This window comes from Drosophila mojavensis, unplaced genomic scaffold (genome assembly GCF_018153725.1).
Source record: "Drosophila mojavensis isolate 15081-1352.22 unplaced genomic scaffold, ASM1815372v1 contig_81, whole genome shotgun sequence".
In the NCBI taxonomy this organism is placed as follows: Eukaryota; Metazoa; Arthropoda; class Insecta; order Diptera; family Drosophilidae; genus Drosophila; species Drosophila mojavensis.
The window spans coordinates 6,348,859-6,365,611 of record NW_025318907.1 but is presented as its reverse complement, the minus strand read 5'-3'; the positions used below and the strand labels follow the sequence as shown (position 1 = coordinate 6,365,611).

Here is a 16,753-nt window from a genome sequence, read left to right as displayed (position 1 = left end):
CTATCCGTATCTCTTCGTCTTTCTCCTCTTTTCTCAACGGCTCGCTTTTTGTTTGTCTTTTACTCTAATAATTTTCAATGTTTTACAGATTGCAATATTCTGAGAATATTTTTCAACTATTTCTCTGCATTATTATTTCCAATCAATGTTATTTAATCAATGCCTTGACTGATAGCTCATCAAATAGGAAGTTTGACAGATTTCCCATGCAGACACACACACACACACACACATACCCTTACCCCACACATACTGTAGTGTATTAAATGCCAGTTGGTTGCATATAGTTGAATGTTTATAATATGCACACAATATGCTGCCATTATGTTTGCATGATCTGTCAATCTAGCCAATTGCCAAGGTACGCCCCGCTGACTTAAAATAAAAAATAAAAAAAACGAAAACAGATGGAAAATGGAGAAAAGCAAAGGAAAGGCAAAAGAAAAAGCAAGCGTAAAGTACCGCTATCTATTTATATCGCTTTTGGCTTTTGCCAGGCAGCAAAAAAGGAACGCTGAAAACTACTAACGAACGACACCTGGAGGCGCCGCCAGCTGCGACAGCCGCACCTGGCTTGGGCCACTAGCGTGTGCCGCCTTTTTCGCTGCTTGTTGTTTTTGTTGTTTGCATTGCATTTGTTGTCCATTTTTATTTTTTATTCTTTTCTTCTTTGGCTTTTGTACCTGTTTTTTGCTCAGCGTGGCGATACATATACCGAAAATTTTACTGCTGCTGCTGCTGCTGCTGCTGTGGCACGAATGTTGTAAATCAAAAGTAGGCGAGTCACACGAAGGCTTCTCCAGCTCCCTCTCGAGCTGTAGCGCCTATTTGACTGGCAGCCCGAGCGGATAACGCTGGCAATTATCGCGCTTGTGTTGCACGAACAGCGGAAGCGGCAGAGGCGCCATCATGTTACCCTTACCCACTCCAACCCTTACTCATCTGCCCCTGCCCAGCGCAGCCCTCACCCAAAAAAAAAAAAAAAAAAAAAAAGAAATTGAAACCAAGCGAGCGAACGAGCCTAGTATTGCCTTTTATTTGCTGCCATCTTTTTGTACAATGCAATTGTTAACAACAAAAAATAGAAATAAGTAAGTGCAGTCATCTTCATAAAGTCAGCGCTCAAATACTCTCAGCTATAATGTATTTACGATATCATACTCTGTTCTATAAAGCAGACAATTCAATGAGTATAAAATGCCTTTCTGTAGAAACATTTTTTATAAAAACTGCATTAGAGATATGCAATACAAATATGAGTATTGCATATATCTAATACTTTGAAGTATTATTTGCATTTTAAATATATCATTATTTGTATAAATTATACATTATATTTGTATAAATTATACATTGTCTACCTATGCCTTTTTGCCTTCTATACTAACTGTCATTTACCATAATCTTTGCTAAACAAAATCAAGTTGCTACTATTTAATCGTCTCACATTAGCTTTAATGTTCAGCTTGACATTAATTTGTTTGTTTGGCTTATTGTCAATAATAAAATAGAATTTAACTTTCATAGATTATTTATTAATTACTATATTTCTAGATGTTCAATATCATTCTTTATATTCCTTTCATAGGAACTCTAGATCAAGTTGTCTCAAAGATAACCAAAACTTCAAGCAATGCACTATCGTTACATCTTAGGTCACATATTTATGATGCCTTTTTACCGAGGCGTCGCTCGTGTGTCCCAAAATATGCCCCAAAAACAGTGAGATCCCCGCCCTAGCTCCTCCCACTTACCCCTTGGCCCTATCCTTCACCCATACTGCATCTAGGCAGTCAGTCAGTCATTGAAGTCATTTATTGCCACCAATGTTGCACGTTGTTTTTGCCGAACAACTGTACTAAGTTTTGTGCCGCGTTTTTCTTCAGCGAGTGTGTTTGTGTATGTGTGTGCGTCGTGTGTGTGTGTGTGTGTTGATAGCGGCTGGCCGAGAGTTCTGACCGTTTCGTGTGCAGGATGTGTTTGCAATTTGTGGACACGCCGACCGTCATTTGATTGCTATTGTTGTTGTTTATTTGCTGTTGGTGTTGTCGCCACTGCCATTGTCGATTTTCTCTGTATTTTATATATTATATTGTTGTGTATTTGGGTCTACATACATATAAATTTTTTAATTATATATAAAAAAGCTTTTGAATTAACAACTGTTTTTTGTAGCGAAATGAAGTGGTTGCCAATTTAAGATTGCCCCATGTGCACAAGATAAAGAGGGAAAAGGAGAGGAGGAGAGATGGGGTGAGATTGTTTCCAATAGTTTTTAGCCATATTCTATTAGACAGCCAGCCGGCCGCCCCGTTGATAAGCCAATTGTTTGTTTTCTTAGCGCCACGCGATAGTTAACGTGCTGCCCCTTTGCTATTTCCTTTTTTTTTTTTTTTTTTTTTAATATCATGACATCCATAAAAAGTTCGAACGCAAACATGCCAACAAATCCGCACACACACAGACACACGTATGAGCACATATGTGGGCCAATTTTCCCATTGACGTTTGAGGCGTGAGGTCTCATGAGACAATCAAAATTAAACGACTTTCGGCGCTGACATGCAAGACACCAAAAGTAAAATAATAAAATCAAAAGGCTAAATCTTAACAAAATGTTCCGAAAAACTTCCCAAAGGAGAGACAAAGCCTATTTCTGCATTCACCTTTAGCCAAGACTAGAACCCATGCAGCGTTGCCAGACTGCACAGACTGCGAACGTTAATTAATTAATTAATTGGCACACGTTAAATTACTGCACCAATCCAATGTACAATTTTCCGGAAATATAATATAAACTGCATTTCACTACAGTAATAAGATATTATTCAAACTATTCAACTGATTCAATTTACATGCACATATTGAAAAACAATTGCTGGACAGCTAAAACACTTTATTAACGTATTAAAAATATATAGTTGATTTGTAGTCTCATTAACATATTTTATGTTTCTTTTTTTTCATAACAAATTTTATTTGAACTTTCCGCCAAATACTACACTAAATGCGCTAATAATTAATAGATACGGCTCGGAAGCCTGAACAGATGGTGTAGCCCTTAACAATTACAAAATTATGTAGCCCTGGTAAATGAAACTGCTCAAGACAAACTACACGCGCTACTCTGATTTGTAAACATAAAAATGGAATGTGTTAGTTGTGCAACTGCAACAAACAAATACAAATGCAGCAAATGCTTAGCACCCTAGTAAGTAATACTTATTAATTTAAAAGATTGATTATTAATAACTGTCCATACAGCTGTTCATTTAATTGCTACAAAACACACAAAGAATCGCCAGAATGTGCGGAGAGGACAGCAGCCAGACAGACTACGCAGAAGCCGAAAAATAACGAAGAAGAGGAGCCCACAATATATCCACCTTTTAGCACAGACGATACTGTACCCAAGAATCTACTGGAGAAACTAGGTAGCTTGTATATTATATGGTTTAAGTATTATCATTATAATCATGTCTTCACTTGTAGAACATTCGGAACCATTGCGACAGCTGCTACGTAATCCTCATTTGTGTGCTTTACTCAAAGAAATCGATGTGGCGCATAATGCAAATCTTGCCATGACAGCTGCCATGCAGGAACCGCTCTTCGTGGAATTCGCCAATGCCTGTTTAGAGGTGGTGGAACCCATGACGGAGGCAGAAAAAGAAGACCTAAGGCTATGCAGCTAATATCTAAATAGTTTCTCGATATTAATGATTAAGGCTCATTATTATTAAAAATATATTGAAATAATTTTAGTATAAACTTAAGGCGTTAATTAAATGTATATTTTATATAAATCTATGGTTTGGCATTATCGCCCGTTCGACGGATTTTGGCCCAGTTGTCATCATCATCAAAAAGGTCATCGAAATCATTGTAGAAATCAGCATGGACGTGTTTGTCGTTTGTGGGTGCTGGTAAATGATCCATCATCATGCCTGTGGCGCTGCCCGACTGGATTATACAAGCAAACAAGGAAAACACAAATGTAAGACAATTTTGTTTTTCTAGCTCGTATACCATTGATTTAGCTTACCTCCTCCATGTCCATATAACCAGCTCCCTCTGAGAACATCTCATCAACTGCCAATGATGGTTTCATATTTAAGTCCATTAACTTTTAAACTATATTTTTGTTTGTGTTTCTTTCAAAAGTATTTTTTCGCTTAATTGTGTATGCTTGTGTGGAAATCAGCGTTGCCAGCTTGATATCAGAGCTGTCAAATTTACTAATAGGTCTGGCAGCACCTGTGATAGCAGCTGTTCTGTGTCCGTTCTGTGTCGGTTTTTATTTAGCAAAATGGTTCGCGTTGGATTGCAAATCTCTGCTACTCTCGAAAATATTGAAAAACTCGAAACACATCCTGATTATGCGTATTTCTTTAAACTAACCTGCAGTAATTGCGGTGAGACATCAGAAAAATGGCATGATATTACGGAGTCGGAGCGTACACAGCAAGATTCGCGCAATACTGCGGGTTTCAATTTCTTTATGAAATGCAAAATGTGCGCAAGGGAAAATAGCATTGACATTGTAGAAAAATCGAATGGTAAGGACAAAAAATCCAATTCGAAAATATATACTTAACTGTCTTTCTCCTTATTAGTGCCTTATACCGCTGACGATGCAGGAAAATTCAAGACAATTGCAATTTTTGATTGTCGCGGCGTTGAGCCGGTTGAATTTTCTCCTCGAACCGGCTGGAAGGTTCTATCAGCAGACAATGGACAAGCCTTTGAAGACGTGGATCTATCCGAAGATGATTGGGTCGAGTACGATCAAAAAAATAAGAACTCAGTGGGCATTTACGAGTTTGCCTCCAAATTCGTCAAGCTAAAGAAATGAAAGACAATTTCAATAGAGCATTTGTGAAATATAATATATATATAAAATAAAAAAACTTTTTGAATTTTTTTTGAGAAGCAGGTTTCTTGCAGATTTACTTTCACATAGAAAATTTTAAGCGTACGTGAGGTCTAATAAATATATATTAATATAGTATATAAAATATAGATAATTAAATATTTAGTCATTTTTTGTTATGCTGAGGCGCTTTAAGACACTATGTATTATATATATTAATATTATGCAAATATAATATATATATATATGACTATACAACTATAGTATACACATACATATATATATTCCCTTCAATGATATTTGTAGAATAGTTGTACATACATACATTACAAAATAAAGCTATGCTAGTTATGTAGCTAGATATCAAGGAATAAACACAACGCCACTGTTAAATAGAGATAAAGATTACCCTTAAGAATATAAATTAAATTAATGAATGCGTCAGTTAGATTACAATTTGTTTTAAGATTAAATCAAACAGAGAGCAATTGGTAACTGAGGCGTGTTAAGAGCTACAAATTTAAATTCACGAAATCATTTTCTAGTTTTCTTAGAGGCACTTGTCCGCCACAATGGGAAAGCGAACAACGCGTATCTCGTTGCCATAGTCACAGACCACGGAGTCACAGGCGAGCATCATAAACTTTGGACACATCTGAAGGTTGGCAAAGTCTAGCTTAACCTCACGCGCTGGCTGACCCGTGCGCACATCCCACACAATGAGAGACCCTAAAAGAGCATTCAACAATTAGTATATTGAACAATACATATATAATAGTATAATAAGCTTACCCATCTTGCTTGTGACCAGCAACGAGGGCGTCAGCATCAACAAGCTCGAATAAGCATTCGAGATTTTGATGGTTGTCAGCAAATTGCCCTGAAAGCGTTCCCAAACACAAATCCGCTCATCGGTGCCCAGCGAAATCACATAGCTGGGCGCACAGGCGAGGCAACTGACGGCTCCATCATGAGCCTGTATATTGTACATGCAGGCGCCCGTGAATAGATCCCACACACAGAGCAGGCCATCCTGTGAGCCCGAGCCCCCCGTGCCGGGCTGCCAGCGATCAACAAAGAGGCAGGTCACAGGACCGCAATGTCCATGCAGTGTATACTCCATATCCGATTTGTTCAGGCAATACACCTGCAATCAACAGTTACTTATAAGTATAGATCGCTCTTATTTTTGTGTCTTTGAACTCACCTTTAGTGTATGATCCTGACTGCCCGTGAAGACCATGTCGTTGACAACCTGCATACATGTAATTGGTTGCTGGTGTGCCAAGCGCACGCCCTCTAAGGTAATTTTCATTTCTTCCTTGGTGGTCTTCTGCGCTGCATCCTGCTGATGCTGCTGTTGGTGCATCATCAGCCCGATGCTGCCCGTAGAGCCAGTGCGCACATGTGCTTTAACGAGAGATAAGGTACGATTTATATTTTGAATTGTATTACGTGCTCAGCGATTGACGCTGATAAAGACATAATACAAATATATACAATATGCGCAAATGATAAGTGTAAAAATAACAAACACGCTTTGTACATCGTATAGAGGGTAATGAAAGGATACATAGAATAAAGGCGACATACAACTGTTACGATTCTCTCTCTTTAACAACAGTTTAACAGTTTAGTTATTGATTTACAGCGGCTAAAACGTTACAATAGAATTGTTATTTAACAGATCTGTTAAATGCATTATTCATTCATTTAATAGTCGGATCTTAACAACGGACAGACAACTGCAATAAGCACAGCTTTAGATTTGATAATTTAATTGAATTGGTAAGGCGAATATTTAAAAAAAAAAACTTTAAACTTACTGCGTCTGTAGGCGGAAGTAAATCCCCAATCGATCTGTTTGCCTTTGTAGTATGTTTCCAGGCGATAGAAATCCAGACGTCCATTCAGACGTGCCACGATCACACGATCCCCATTCAAATGGATGTGCGTAATACCCTGATTACGCTTCGCATCCTCTTGATAGGCGCATTTGAGCACACCGGCTGGCACCTCCCACAGCTCGACCCGCCCATTGGCACAGCCGACAGCAATGAGATTATCAAAATAGTCCAAGCACCAGACGGGCGACGTGGGCAGCTTGCGCAGCAGGGTCTGCCCATCCTGTCGCGGATGCGCGATCTGCATATCGCTGCGCGCAATGCTAGCCAGCTGCTGGCCAGTTCGTCCATCCCAGACCCGAATTTGACCCTTCAAGCAGCAGCTGATGATGTAGTTGCCGTCACAGGCCAAACACTCGATGCGATGCTTGTGGCCAGCGATTTGTGTGGGCACACCCTCCAGAATGTGTTCGGTCTCCTTGTAGGGCACCTCTGACTCGTGCCAGCTGGAGCGCCACTCAGCATAGTTGCGCGTGCATATGCAGCGATAGAACACGACCATCGTGTAGCACAGCACGAATATGCTAATACAGCAGAGCAGCACGGCAAAGAATATCTCCATGGGACTCTTTGGCACAAGGGGTGTGCCTCCAGCCATGACCGTGGGAGATTCCCGTCTGGCATCGTCGTCATTGAAATCCAATGGATCCAGAGCAGCAGCCAATGCCTTCCATTGAAAGTTCTGCTGCAGTTGCTCCTGTGGATTGCGCATCAGCGCGGCCAGCTCCGGCGATATGGCATGCGTCAACCGTATGGTCGGCAGCAGGGCAACATATTGACCACTCAGCGAGACATTGTACTGCTTCATAATGGTCGACCAGTGAAAGTTGGATAAGAAGTAGTTCAGCTCAAAGTTGGGATAGCGCAGCCGCTGCAGCTCTGCCGCCGTCTCATTGACATCGTGCAAAGGCTGCTCCGTCGTTGGCAGCAGATAGCTGGCCGTGCTGCCCAACCGCTCGCCTGTTGGCTTAAAGCCTTTCAGGAAGCTGCTGACAGCGCCGCGTGTCGCTTGCAAGTGCCGCTGCAGCTCGTAGGCGGTGCTCATCGAGCCATTATTCTGCATGCTGAACAGCTGCTCCAGACAACCCGAGTTGTAGACGATCGAGCATATCCACACGATCATCCAGATCATGAAGGCGCGCTGGAAGAAGCGCGTACGTGCCCAGAAATTAACAATCTTGATGCGCTTGGGTATGCGTGCCTCCTGTGCAGCATGGGTGGCATGTCCATTGACCAGCTGCGCACGGTCTCCGGCATCCGCGAAACATAACTTCGGATGCGACTGGGACCGTTGGAAGGTGCCCGGCACAAAGGGCAACATGGGCGACGGCGGCGGCGGCGCAGCGCCAAAGAAACGAAACTCCTGGCGACCCAAGGAACCACCGCCAGCCTGTCCATTGCCCAGCGTGCAGCTGAGCATCATCTTCGGCAAGTGTTTGGCCTCTGTGGTATATTCCGCCCGCTTAATATTCATGGCCAGTATGGTGGAGAAGAGCAGCATTTGCAGCATGAAGTCCGAAAGTAAACCGACAATCGCAAATACGCAAAACTCCTGTATGACCGGCACAAAGGTGGCCAGTCCAATGGTCAGGATGGTGATCTCTGTGAGCAGCGTCTTCGATATGTGCCAGCCCTCCTTGCTCAAGGCTTGAGCTACGCGGATTTTCACATCGAACGTGCCATCCATGGACACCACACTCTTGGTTATAACCAGGCTGTTCTCCAGGCCCACTAATATAACCAGGTATGGAAATATGTCCTTGGACTGCAGCGATATGGTGAGCCCAAAGAAGAAGCACAGGCCCAACGACATGGCCAGGCTGCCGGACGTGGTCAACACGCTGCACAGAGCCAGCAACACTCGCGATCGAAACACATCCATTTTTCGCACAGAGAAGTAGACGTAGACGAATACCAAGACAAACGCCACGGATAGTGGCAGAAATTCCCAGATTTTGAATTCGCCTGGATAGAAGATGTACGTGATGGTCGGACCCTCCTCATCTGGGGATATAGCTGGGGACACGTTCAATGGTGGATAGTAGCGCAATAGTTTCTCCTTCAGCGTGTCCAAATACTCCGGATCATTCTTATTGAGAATCAGCGTGAGGGCGTATTGTATGATGCGAGAGCGGGCTCGCAAAGGATAACGCTTAAAGCCCGTATCTTGCATGGGCAATCCGAATAACATTTCCGCCGCAGAAACTTTCGATTTTTGTAAATTCTAAAATGGAGAAAAAACAAAACAAAGTTCAATTAGATCGGAATAGATAATGTTTATTTAATGTTAAATAATTGATCGACTGGGCAGCCCCTTATCTATGCGTTGCCTCACAGCTGTACTTTGAAGCCGCAAACTATTTCAATAATGAGACTCCAGACATGTGAGTCACACAAAGTGGTAATAGAAATTTATTAATGGGTATCATCTATCTAACTACATGCACAAATTGATGATTGATGCCTAGCTGATGAGATTTGATCAGATTACAATACATTTACATATCGCATTTGAAACATTGTTTAAAATATCAAAAATATATATAAGAATTTCCCTTATCTGGTTCTTTATCAACTAGCTCAATGTTTAACCATTTTTTACTTAAATAAAAGCGCTTAAAAATGCATTTAAAAAATATATATTCATTCCATTAGACTAAAAATTTTATACTAGATTATTTTACTGTCATTTACTTGGAGCTGTACTTTAGATGACAATTTATTCATTTTATTAGATTTTATTTTTTATTTGTAAACTTCTATACAATAATTACATAAACTTTGTTTTCTTACTTATTTCGAAACCTTCCGAGTGTATAAACATATAATTTGAAAATCATCGTTAAGTTTCAAATGAAATAATTAAATACTACATGAATCCAATGAAGTAGCAAGATTTGAGAAGACAAGATTCAGATTTCTTGGTCATTTAACATATAAAACAACAAGAAACCACATGCGTCAGCCTATCACAATTCTAATTTCTTTATTTCCACTTAACAAGCGTTAAATGCAAATCATATTTCTGATTTATTAAACACTCATTTGCCACTGAAATGTTTGACTTCAATTTGAATCTAGCTACAACACAATCTAAGCCTTGGCGCTATTTGTTTTTATTTTCATTATCACTATTCTTCTTCTTCATTCCTAACAATTTCGGCTAAATGTTTTTTTTTTCTTATTGTAATCTATACAATTGTAAATAAATTTTCATTGATTTCTTATCTCTTGCCATGCCTCGTCAATAAACTTCCTTAGTGCTAAACTTATTCATAGCTCGTTTATCAGTCAGGAAACCTAACGAAAGTGTATTATTATTATTTTATATACTCAAGAAGTTTTCCAATTGTACGAAGCTCAACAGCATGAGCTGGTCGAATAAAATCATAACAATGTAGAATCAAATTTCGCGCCATCGACCGAGTGCCAAAACAGAAGTTGAATGACTCAGAAAGCCAAAATCGTTGATAGATAAGTATCTACACATATAAACAAATCTACACACTCATGCACACATGCATATCAGCAGGTGTGTCTCGCTGGTGTGTGCGTTTTCATTAGCACAATCAACAAGTCAGTGTAGTTGGACTATCAAGAGGAACAAACAAAGAATAGCACAGGCTTGCCCCGTTCCCAATTGAGCAAGCATTATGCATAATATACTCGGACACATAAGCACATTCACACATCCATAACTCCTATTAACACATACGATATTATTGCAATGCATTTAGCAAACGACCCTAAAACGGGTTTTTAAAAATAATAGCGCGAAAAGGGCCATTTGTTTGATTTCTATTGATATATTCGTGTTAATATGTATTAGGAATCTTAGGATTACGTTTAACATTTTTGTGCATTTAACACGTATGTTAACAGTTAACATTTGTTAGTGTTTAGCATGTATTTTAACTTAACACGATACTGATTGTAGGTAATTTGATCTCTTAAGCTGTTAAGCATAAATTCATACTCTATTACTTATGTAAGTTCTGTTAGTTCTACTATACGTTACATTAAATTAGAATTGAAATATTAAAATTCAGAGAAAATGAAACTTGTAGCATGAAAAAAATATAATTTTTGAACCTCTTTAAGCTATAGAATGTGGCTATAACTAGCTGACTCGCATTTAACATGCATGTTTAGGCAACACCTGGGCTATTATTTAGAGAAAGACTCCCACTTGAATTGCCGAATCATTTATGGCTAATTTGGCAGCTTGTGTGGAGAATCAATGTCACGGCTAATCAACAGCTGGCTACCATTTTCAACTATATGTAGCTAGCCATAATGTTTAACTGATAAGGCGAACGGCTTTAGCCACCTAAACAAACGGCCTCTTAGCTAATTAAATGTGTTACAGTCAAAGTGCAGTACAGAATTTATGAAATATTCCGAGTGTTTGAGCAAACACCATTAACTAACTGACTGTGAGCATTGTGAAATCCATTAGCCACACACTTAATCTCACTCACACACTCACACACACACACATACACACACTTACATGGTATTGAAAGATGGTATTTAGTATATTGGTATCTCTGGTAAAATTCTGGGCATTCTGTGTCCATAGATTCGCTGGGGATAACAATAGGCAGCCATATTCAGGGAAGATCTGATCCAATTGACTCTGGGCACCGCGCTTCACATTGTCCACATGCAGACAGTTTTGCTCCAATGTGCGCTGACTGCAAGGGAATTTGATTCAATTAAAGGCAATGTCATATATATATAGATCCATATACATGTATAAATACACATATCGTGTCTACTTACTTCTCGCTGCTCTGATGATTGCGCACAATTTCCAGCAATTTAAAAACTTCAGAAAGCGGCGCTCGGAACGCATCCATCAGCTGCATTTCATCTGCCCAAGGCAACACGCTCGCTCGCAGCGTAATCTGTTGCACATAGAACGCCGGACTGCTCTGCGCCCAGGGCAGGCCGCCTCCGCCTCCCCCGCCACTGTTGCCCCCGCTGTTGCTTGCATTGAATGCTGCACTGGCTCCACTTTGGTTTTGGGCGGCTGCATCCGCTTCGCTAAAGAGCGGCGTATAGCGTCCTTCGTAAGGTAACACGATCTTGGTGGGTATAGTGCCGGGCAAAGGTATGTTCATGAGTGGATAGCTATAGAGAGAGAGAGAGACAATGAGAGAGAGGGACAATGAGAATGAGAGATAGACACCAGATGCTTTTGATAGGCCTATTAAACGAATCTTGTTAATTCGGCTATTTTCAGAGCGGGCGCGTGTTTGCGTTTTTTATACCCTGTAACTACTGTTACACTTATTAGCTCTGACGATAGTATGCAATAAATAAATTGTGCACTATGAATAGCTATAATAGTTGTTGTAAGTTCAATTATTTAATTATTTATGCAATTGTGTATTGTGAACAAGGTTTTTTTTTTTATAATTTAAAACTAATCAAACTCCATAATTATTAAACTAGCCATGCAAATTCTTCTATAAATAATAATCATTTTATATAATTGTATTTACTATTTTTTATAATCATATAATAATTGAACTCTATAGGTTAAGAAGTTCAAAAATGTATGGAAATTTATCAATTTTAATTTGCATTGAAACATGAAATACATATGGAACACATGTATAATATGCTCCTTATTTTATGGAATTCCAGTTAAATTTACTATACTGTTCTATTTAGGTTTGCGCTTATTTCATTGCATTATTCCATCGTTAAAATCTTTATGAATCAAATGGAGATCCATTTTCTAGCCTCTTTCAATTTTAATTCTCATTTGTATAGGGTATTTGATTGTCAAGCACAGTTATTTTAATTAACGCAAACAGTTGTAGCTTTTTCTACCAGTGATCGTTAAATTTGTCATTTAACACGTGTGTCCCAAACGATTTCCCTAGACGTCAAAGGCCACATACATATACACATGTTGTATGAACACACGTATTTGTTTGATTTATCAACAATTCGGTTTAATGCTCAGCATTTCATATATTCAAGGTTAGCGGGCCACGGCAAGACCAACAACAGCTAAAGGCGAAACGCGACCGGGCCCAACTGATAAGAGATTAGGCAAAGTAACCAAATAAATACAAAGCACTTGCTGCATTACACCAGCGATAAGGCGGAGGCAGGCGCAGCGGTTACTTGACAACTGCAAATTAATGAGGCCTTCACATTCAAAGGTGAATCGAGGAAGCGACAGAGAGGTAGAGGGATAGGGAGAGATAGTCAGAGCGAACATTTGATGGATCCAAATAATCCTACATAAGAAACAAGAGCTAATTGTGTTTGATGTTGTGTCAACTTTATCTCTGCATGTTAATTCGAAATGTTAAGCTGACACATGTTCGACTGAAATGTTAGGTAGAAATGTTGCACTAAGGTAAGAATTGAATTTGTTAATATATTTTCGTCTGTTGCATAAATGATATACGTTTCTCTATGCAAATTGCTATTGAATCAATCATACTTTAGCTTTAAAGGCAGCTTGATAACGAATTTTAAATGTAGAACTTTGGCATTGACAATTCATACTCGCATTTAATGCGGCGGTATTGAACTATACGTAATTTATAATTTTATAATTTCAAAGAAAAATTTAAAAGTGTTCATATATAGGGTATATCTTCTTCATTATTTTAACTAGAAACAGAAATATTAATTATACCCTAGTTATGCGGGTGCCTGTCACAAATGGAAAGCTAAAAATAATCAAATAAGAATCAATAAACGATGCAGAGCAAACAGGAAGTGCTCGACAAATAATTATAGTATTTGCGGTTTTACGTTCATCGTGCTGTGCTCCATGAGACCGCCTGGAATTCTATCTATTCGAATTCGTGCATGAAATGGAGCAAGCGCCACATGTGTAGGTCGCGCACACATCAAAAATGTATGTGTGTGAGAGACACCGAGTGCGTGTGTCTGTATTAGAAAATGTGTGAGTATGTATTATTGAATTATTCAATAATTTTAATTATCTATTGGACACTGTGCCGCAACCTGAGCACTTTTTGGGGCCAGTCTGGGGTCTAGACATTATTTATTTATTTGTTCATCATTTCAAATTGATAAAAATCTGAAGTGCGCGTGGCTCGATGCGAAATCGGACAAATTTATGAACATATAGACGAATGTATTATACATAATTGAAACGTTTTGCTCATTCTAAAAATAAATGTCTTGTTGGAATGTTCTTAATGTGACGACGAAAAGGTGCTACAATTGAAGAATCAAATTGCAGTCTATATAACAATGTATGCATATATGAATTTACACGTATAGATATATTACAATCCATTGATTATTTAGCAAATAAATAACTATTTAATTTGTATTTGTGCATCTCAGGCTTATCATCAACAAATTCAATTTATTTATTATTATTGTATATAAATATGTATATATATATGTTTTTAAATAACTCCATTGACGCATGCCGTCCCGAGATTTATGAGTTCAATTATTTTTGCTGATAATGAATATTATAATCTAACTGTAATTCGAGCAAATGCAATCAGCATTTGTCATTATTTTAGTAGGAAGTCTAAGGAAATATATTAAATTTGCATTATTCTGCTACAAAAAAAAAAAAAAAAAAGAGAAACAATTTCTAGAAACTGTCCTTAATTTGTATATATTATAATATTTAATATATCATAATATAATCTTTTTATATAATATCGTTAATATCGTTTTCTTTTTTTTTTATATACATATCATTAGCGACATAATATTATATTTTCTAGAACGCGAAATATAAATATTTTTTGCATTATCTCTGAGAAATATTGTATTAATTTTACTTAAGTTTTCTTATCAATTAAGTATTTCAAGAAGCACATATCAATTTTTTTCTATTGGAAAATACTATTTAACGCTTTAACAAGTCTGAACTCGTTTCAATTACAACTATTCAAGGTTTTTAAATTTTAGTTTTAAAAATATCCCAAAGTTGAGCCACATTCGTTTGATTAGAAAATGTGATAAAAAATAAATGATCTTTAGTCATGCAACTTTAGCACTGGGGTTGTTTATCCTGTGGGACACTGGGAATTACACATATGTGTTATATATATGTATATATTCATGTACACATACATTCATGTATTTGGCAAACAACTCTCGCTAATAAGCAACTTGCCAAATTTGTTTGCTTTTTAAACATATCTATGACAACGTAGATTTTCCAGAATTTACTTAGCAATTACTTAAATTAGAATTTACTTAAAATACCAACAAGTATATTAACAACAAAAAAACGGAAGAAATAAAGCTATTAATTTATCGATACCTTCTAACCGGCAAAAAGTGTTTTTAGAACTACGAAACGTGTTTATTGATTTTAAATACACCAAGCAAGTTAATCCATAGATTATACGTTAAAAATATCGCGTAGTTTACCCTCAATTAATCACCAAAACTTTTTTTTTAATAAATGTTTAAAAACAATATAAATTGTCATCGAAACTCTAACTGTAAATATTTCAAAAAATTATCAACAAGCATCGAGTGCTGTAAATAAGCTCTAAATTAAAATAGTTATACTTCCTTTCTCACACTAGAAACCGTATTAAGTAAAAAGCGCGATGATTTGAACAAAAATTTATGTCTACCCGTATGTATAATACATTGTTGGTTTCATAACATTTTTAACATCACAGGGATATACCCAGTGAACTTACCACGACAGCAAAATCGCCATTAGGGCAATGCTGGAGGCGCATGTCGGATAACTGGATAAAAATAAGCCGTGCTTGTAGTAGAAATGCGACACCGAAGCCGGCAGACCGGATGAAGTGGACGCCGTTGTTGAGGCGGCTGCGTTTGACGTTGGAGAATTGATTTTGAGCTTTGGCGATTTACCGTTGCCATTTGCAGTCAATGGTAGCGACGTAGACGCAGCAGCCGCAGCTGCTGCCTTGGCAGAGCCATCTGTTGCGGCTGCCATGCCGCCTATGCACAGCCTCTCTCACACACACAGATATCTAGTGAGAGAGCACACGCGACCGGAATTTACAACACACACACAGGCACACGCGAGTAAACGCGGTAGAGTTATTGGAGTGACAGCGAGCGAGTGTGGTGAACTATAAGCGCTCGTTCTAAACGTAAACTTTGAGTTTTGGCCTTAGTAACTTTTCAATGCCAACAATTACACAATTTCGCACATGCAACGCTTCATTTGCGTAGGCAACAGGAACAGCAGTAGCAGCAACAGCAACAGCAACGGCAGCGATATTATTTATTAATAGCTTTGATTTAGGTTTTGCCGCTGCCGTCGTCGCTTTGATTTTTACTTGTATAAGAATATCGACACATTTTTGCATTCTGTTGTCTATTGATTTTTCTTTTTCTTGCGCTTCATTCGCACCTTTTAACCTCCGTTTGTGGTTGTTGCTTGTGTTGTTATTTTTGTTGCTGCTGTTGTTGTTAATTAATTGACATTTTCGCGCATCTTTACAGGCCGCGCGCGCACACACACTTGCAAACGCACACACACACGCCCTTACACAGATTCACTCTCACATTTGCATGCCCATTCAATTTAGGTACGCATATGATTTATGTTATTCCATTTATTATTGCTGGTGTTGCTAATGCGTATTGTTATCAAATTATCACTTATTAAAATATCTTTTCGCCTATTTCTCAAATTCAGCTACACTCAGCACTTTTTTCCTTTACATTCTAGCTGGCTTTTTCTCTCTGCCCTTTTTGGTATATTTGCACGGCTGCGACGTAGAAAGTTTAACAAAGCACTTTCAATGTCTTGCCAATTGCTGATAACTTTAAAAACACATCTATGTTGCACTTTATATATATTTTTTCGAAAATTTATTGCCGTTGTGTAATTTTTTTGTTGTATTAAACACGTTTTCGCTTGCGGCTGGCGGACAAGCTCTAGCGTACTCACGTCACGATAACTTTGAAAGAACAACATAAAACAGCTGAGCCGAGCGAACACATAACCCAC

General features: G+C 38.4%; 4 protein-coding genes across 4 annotated transcripts; 2 read left to right on the top strand and 2 right to left on the bottom strand.

Annotated features, from left to right (window-relative positions):
* The first annotated feature begins 3,078 nt into the window (after nt 1-3,078).
* Nucleotides 3,079-3,771, top strand: LOC6580880 (zinc finger HIT domain-containing protein 3). The gene is made up of 3 exons (XM_002006642.4): nt 3,079-3,211; nt 3,265-3,434; nt 3,493-3,771. The coding sequence occupies exons 1-3, from the start codon at nt 3,147-3,149 to the stop codon at nt 3,693-3,695; spliced, it is 438 nt and encodes a 145-aa protein (XP_002006678.1). The 5' UTR covers nt 3,079-3,146; the 3' UTR covers nt 3,696-3,771.
* LOC6580879 (COP9 signalosome complex subunit 9 homolog) lies at nt 3,740-4,222 on the bottom strand. Its single transcript, XM_002006641.4, has 2 exons — nt 4,046-4,222; nt 3,740-3,963 (listed from the first exon to the last, which is right to left on the bottom strand). The coding sequence occupies exons 1-2, from the start codon at nt 4,121-4,123 to the stop codon at nt 3,808-3,810; spliced, it is 234 nt and encodes a 77-aa protein (XP_002006677.1). The 5' UTR covers nt 4,124-4,222; the 3' UTR covers nt 3,740-3,807.
* Nucleotides 4,223-4,294: 72 nt separating this feature from the next.
* On the bottom strand, nt 4,295-16,707 carry LOC6580877 (sterol regulatory element-binding protein cleavage-activating protein). Its single transcript, XM_002006639.4, has 7 exons — nt 15,462-16,707; nt 11,563-11,913; nt 11,291-11,474; nt 6,700-9,001; nt 6,081-6,283; nt 5,666-6,020; nt 4,295-5,602 (listed from the first exon to the last, which is right to left on the bottom strand). The coding sequence occupies exons 1-7, from the start codon at nt 15,725-15,727 to the stop codon at nt 5,424-5,426; spliced, it is 3,840 nt and encodes a 1,279-aa protein (XP_002006675.1). The 5' UTR covers nt 15,728-16,707; the 3' UTR covers nt 4,295-5,423.
* On the top strand, nt 4,310-4,924 carry LOC6580878 (UPF0587 protein GA18326). The gene is made up of 2 exons (XM_002006640.4): nt 4,310-4,559; nt 4,617-4,924. The coding sequence occupies exons 1-2, from the start codon at nt 4,310-4,312 to the stop codon at nt 4,853-4,855; spliced, it is 489 nt and encodes a 162-aa protein (XP_002006676.1). The 3' UTR covers nt 4,856-4,924.
* Nucleotides 16,708-16,753: the final 46 nt, after the last annotated feature.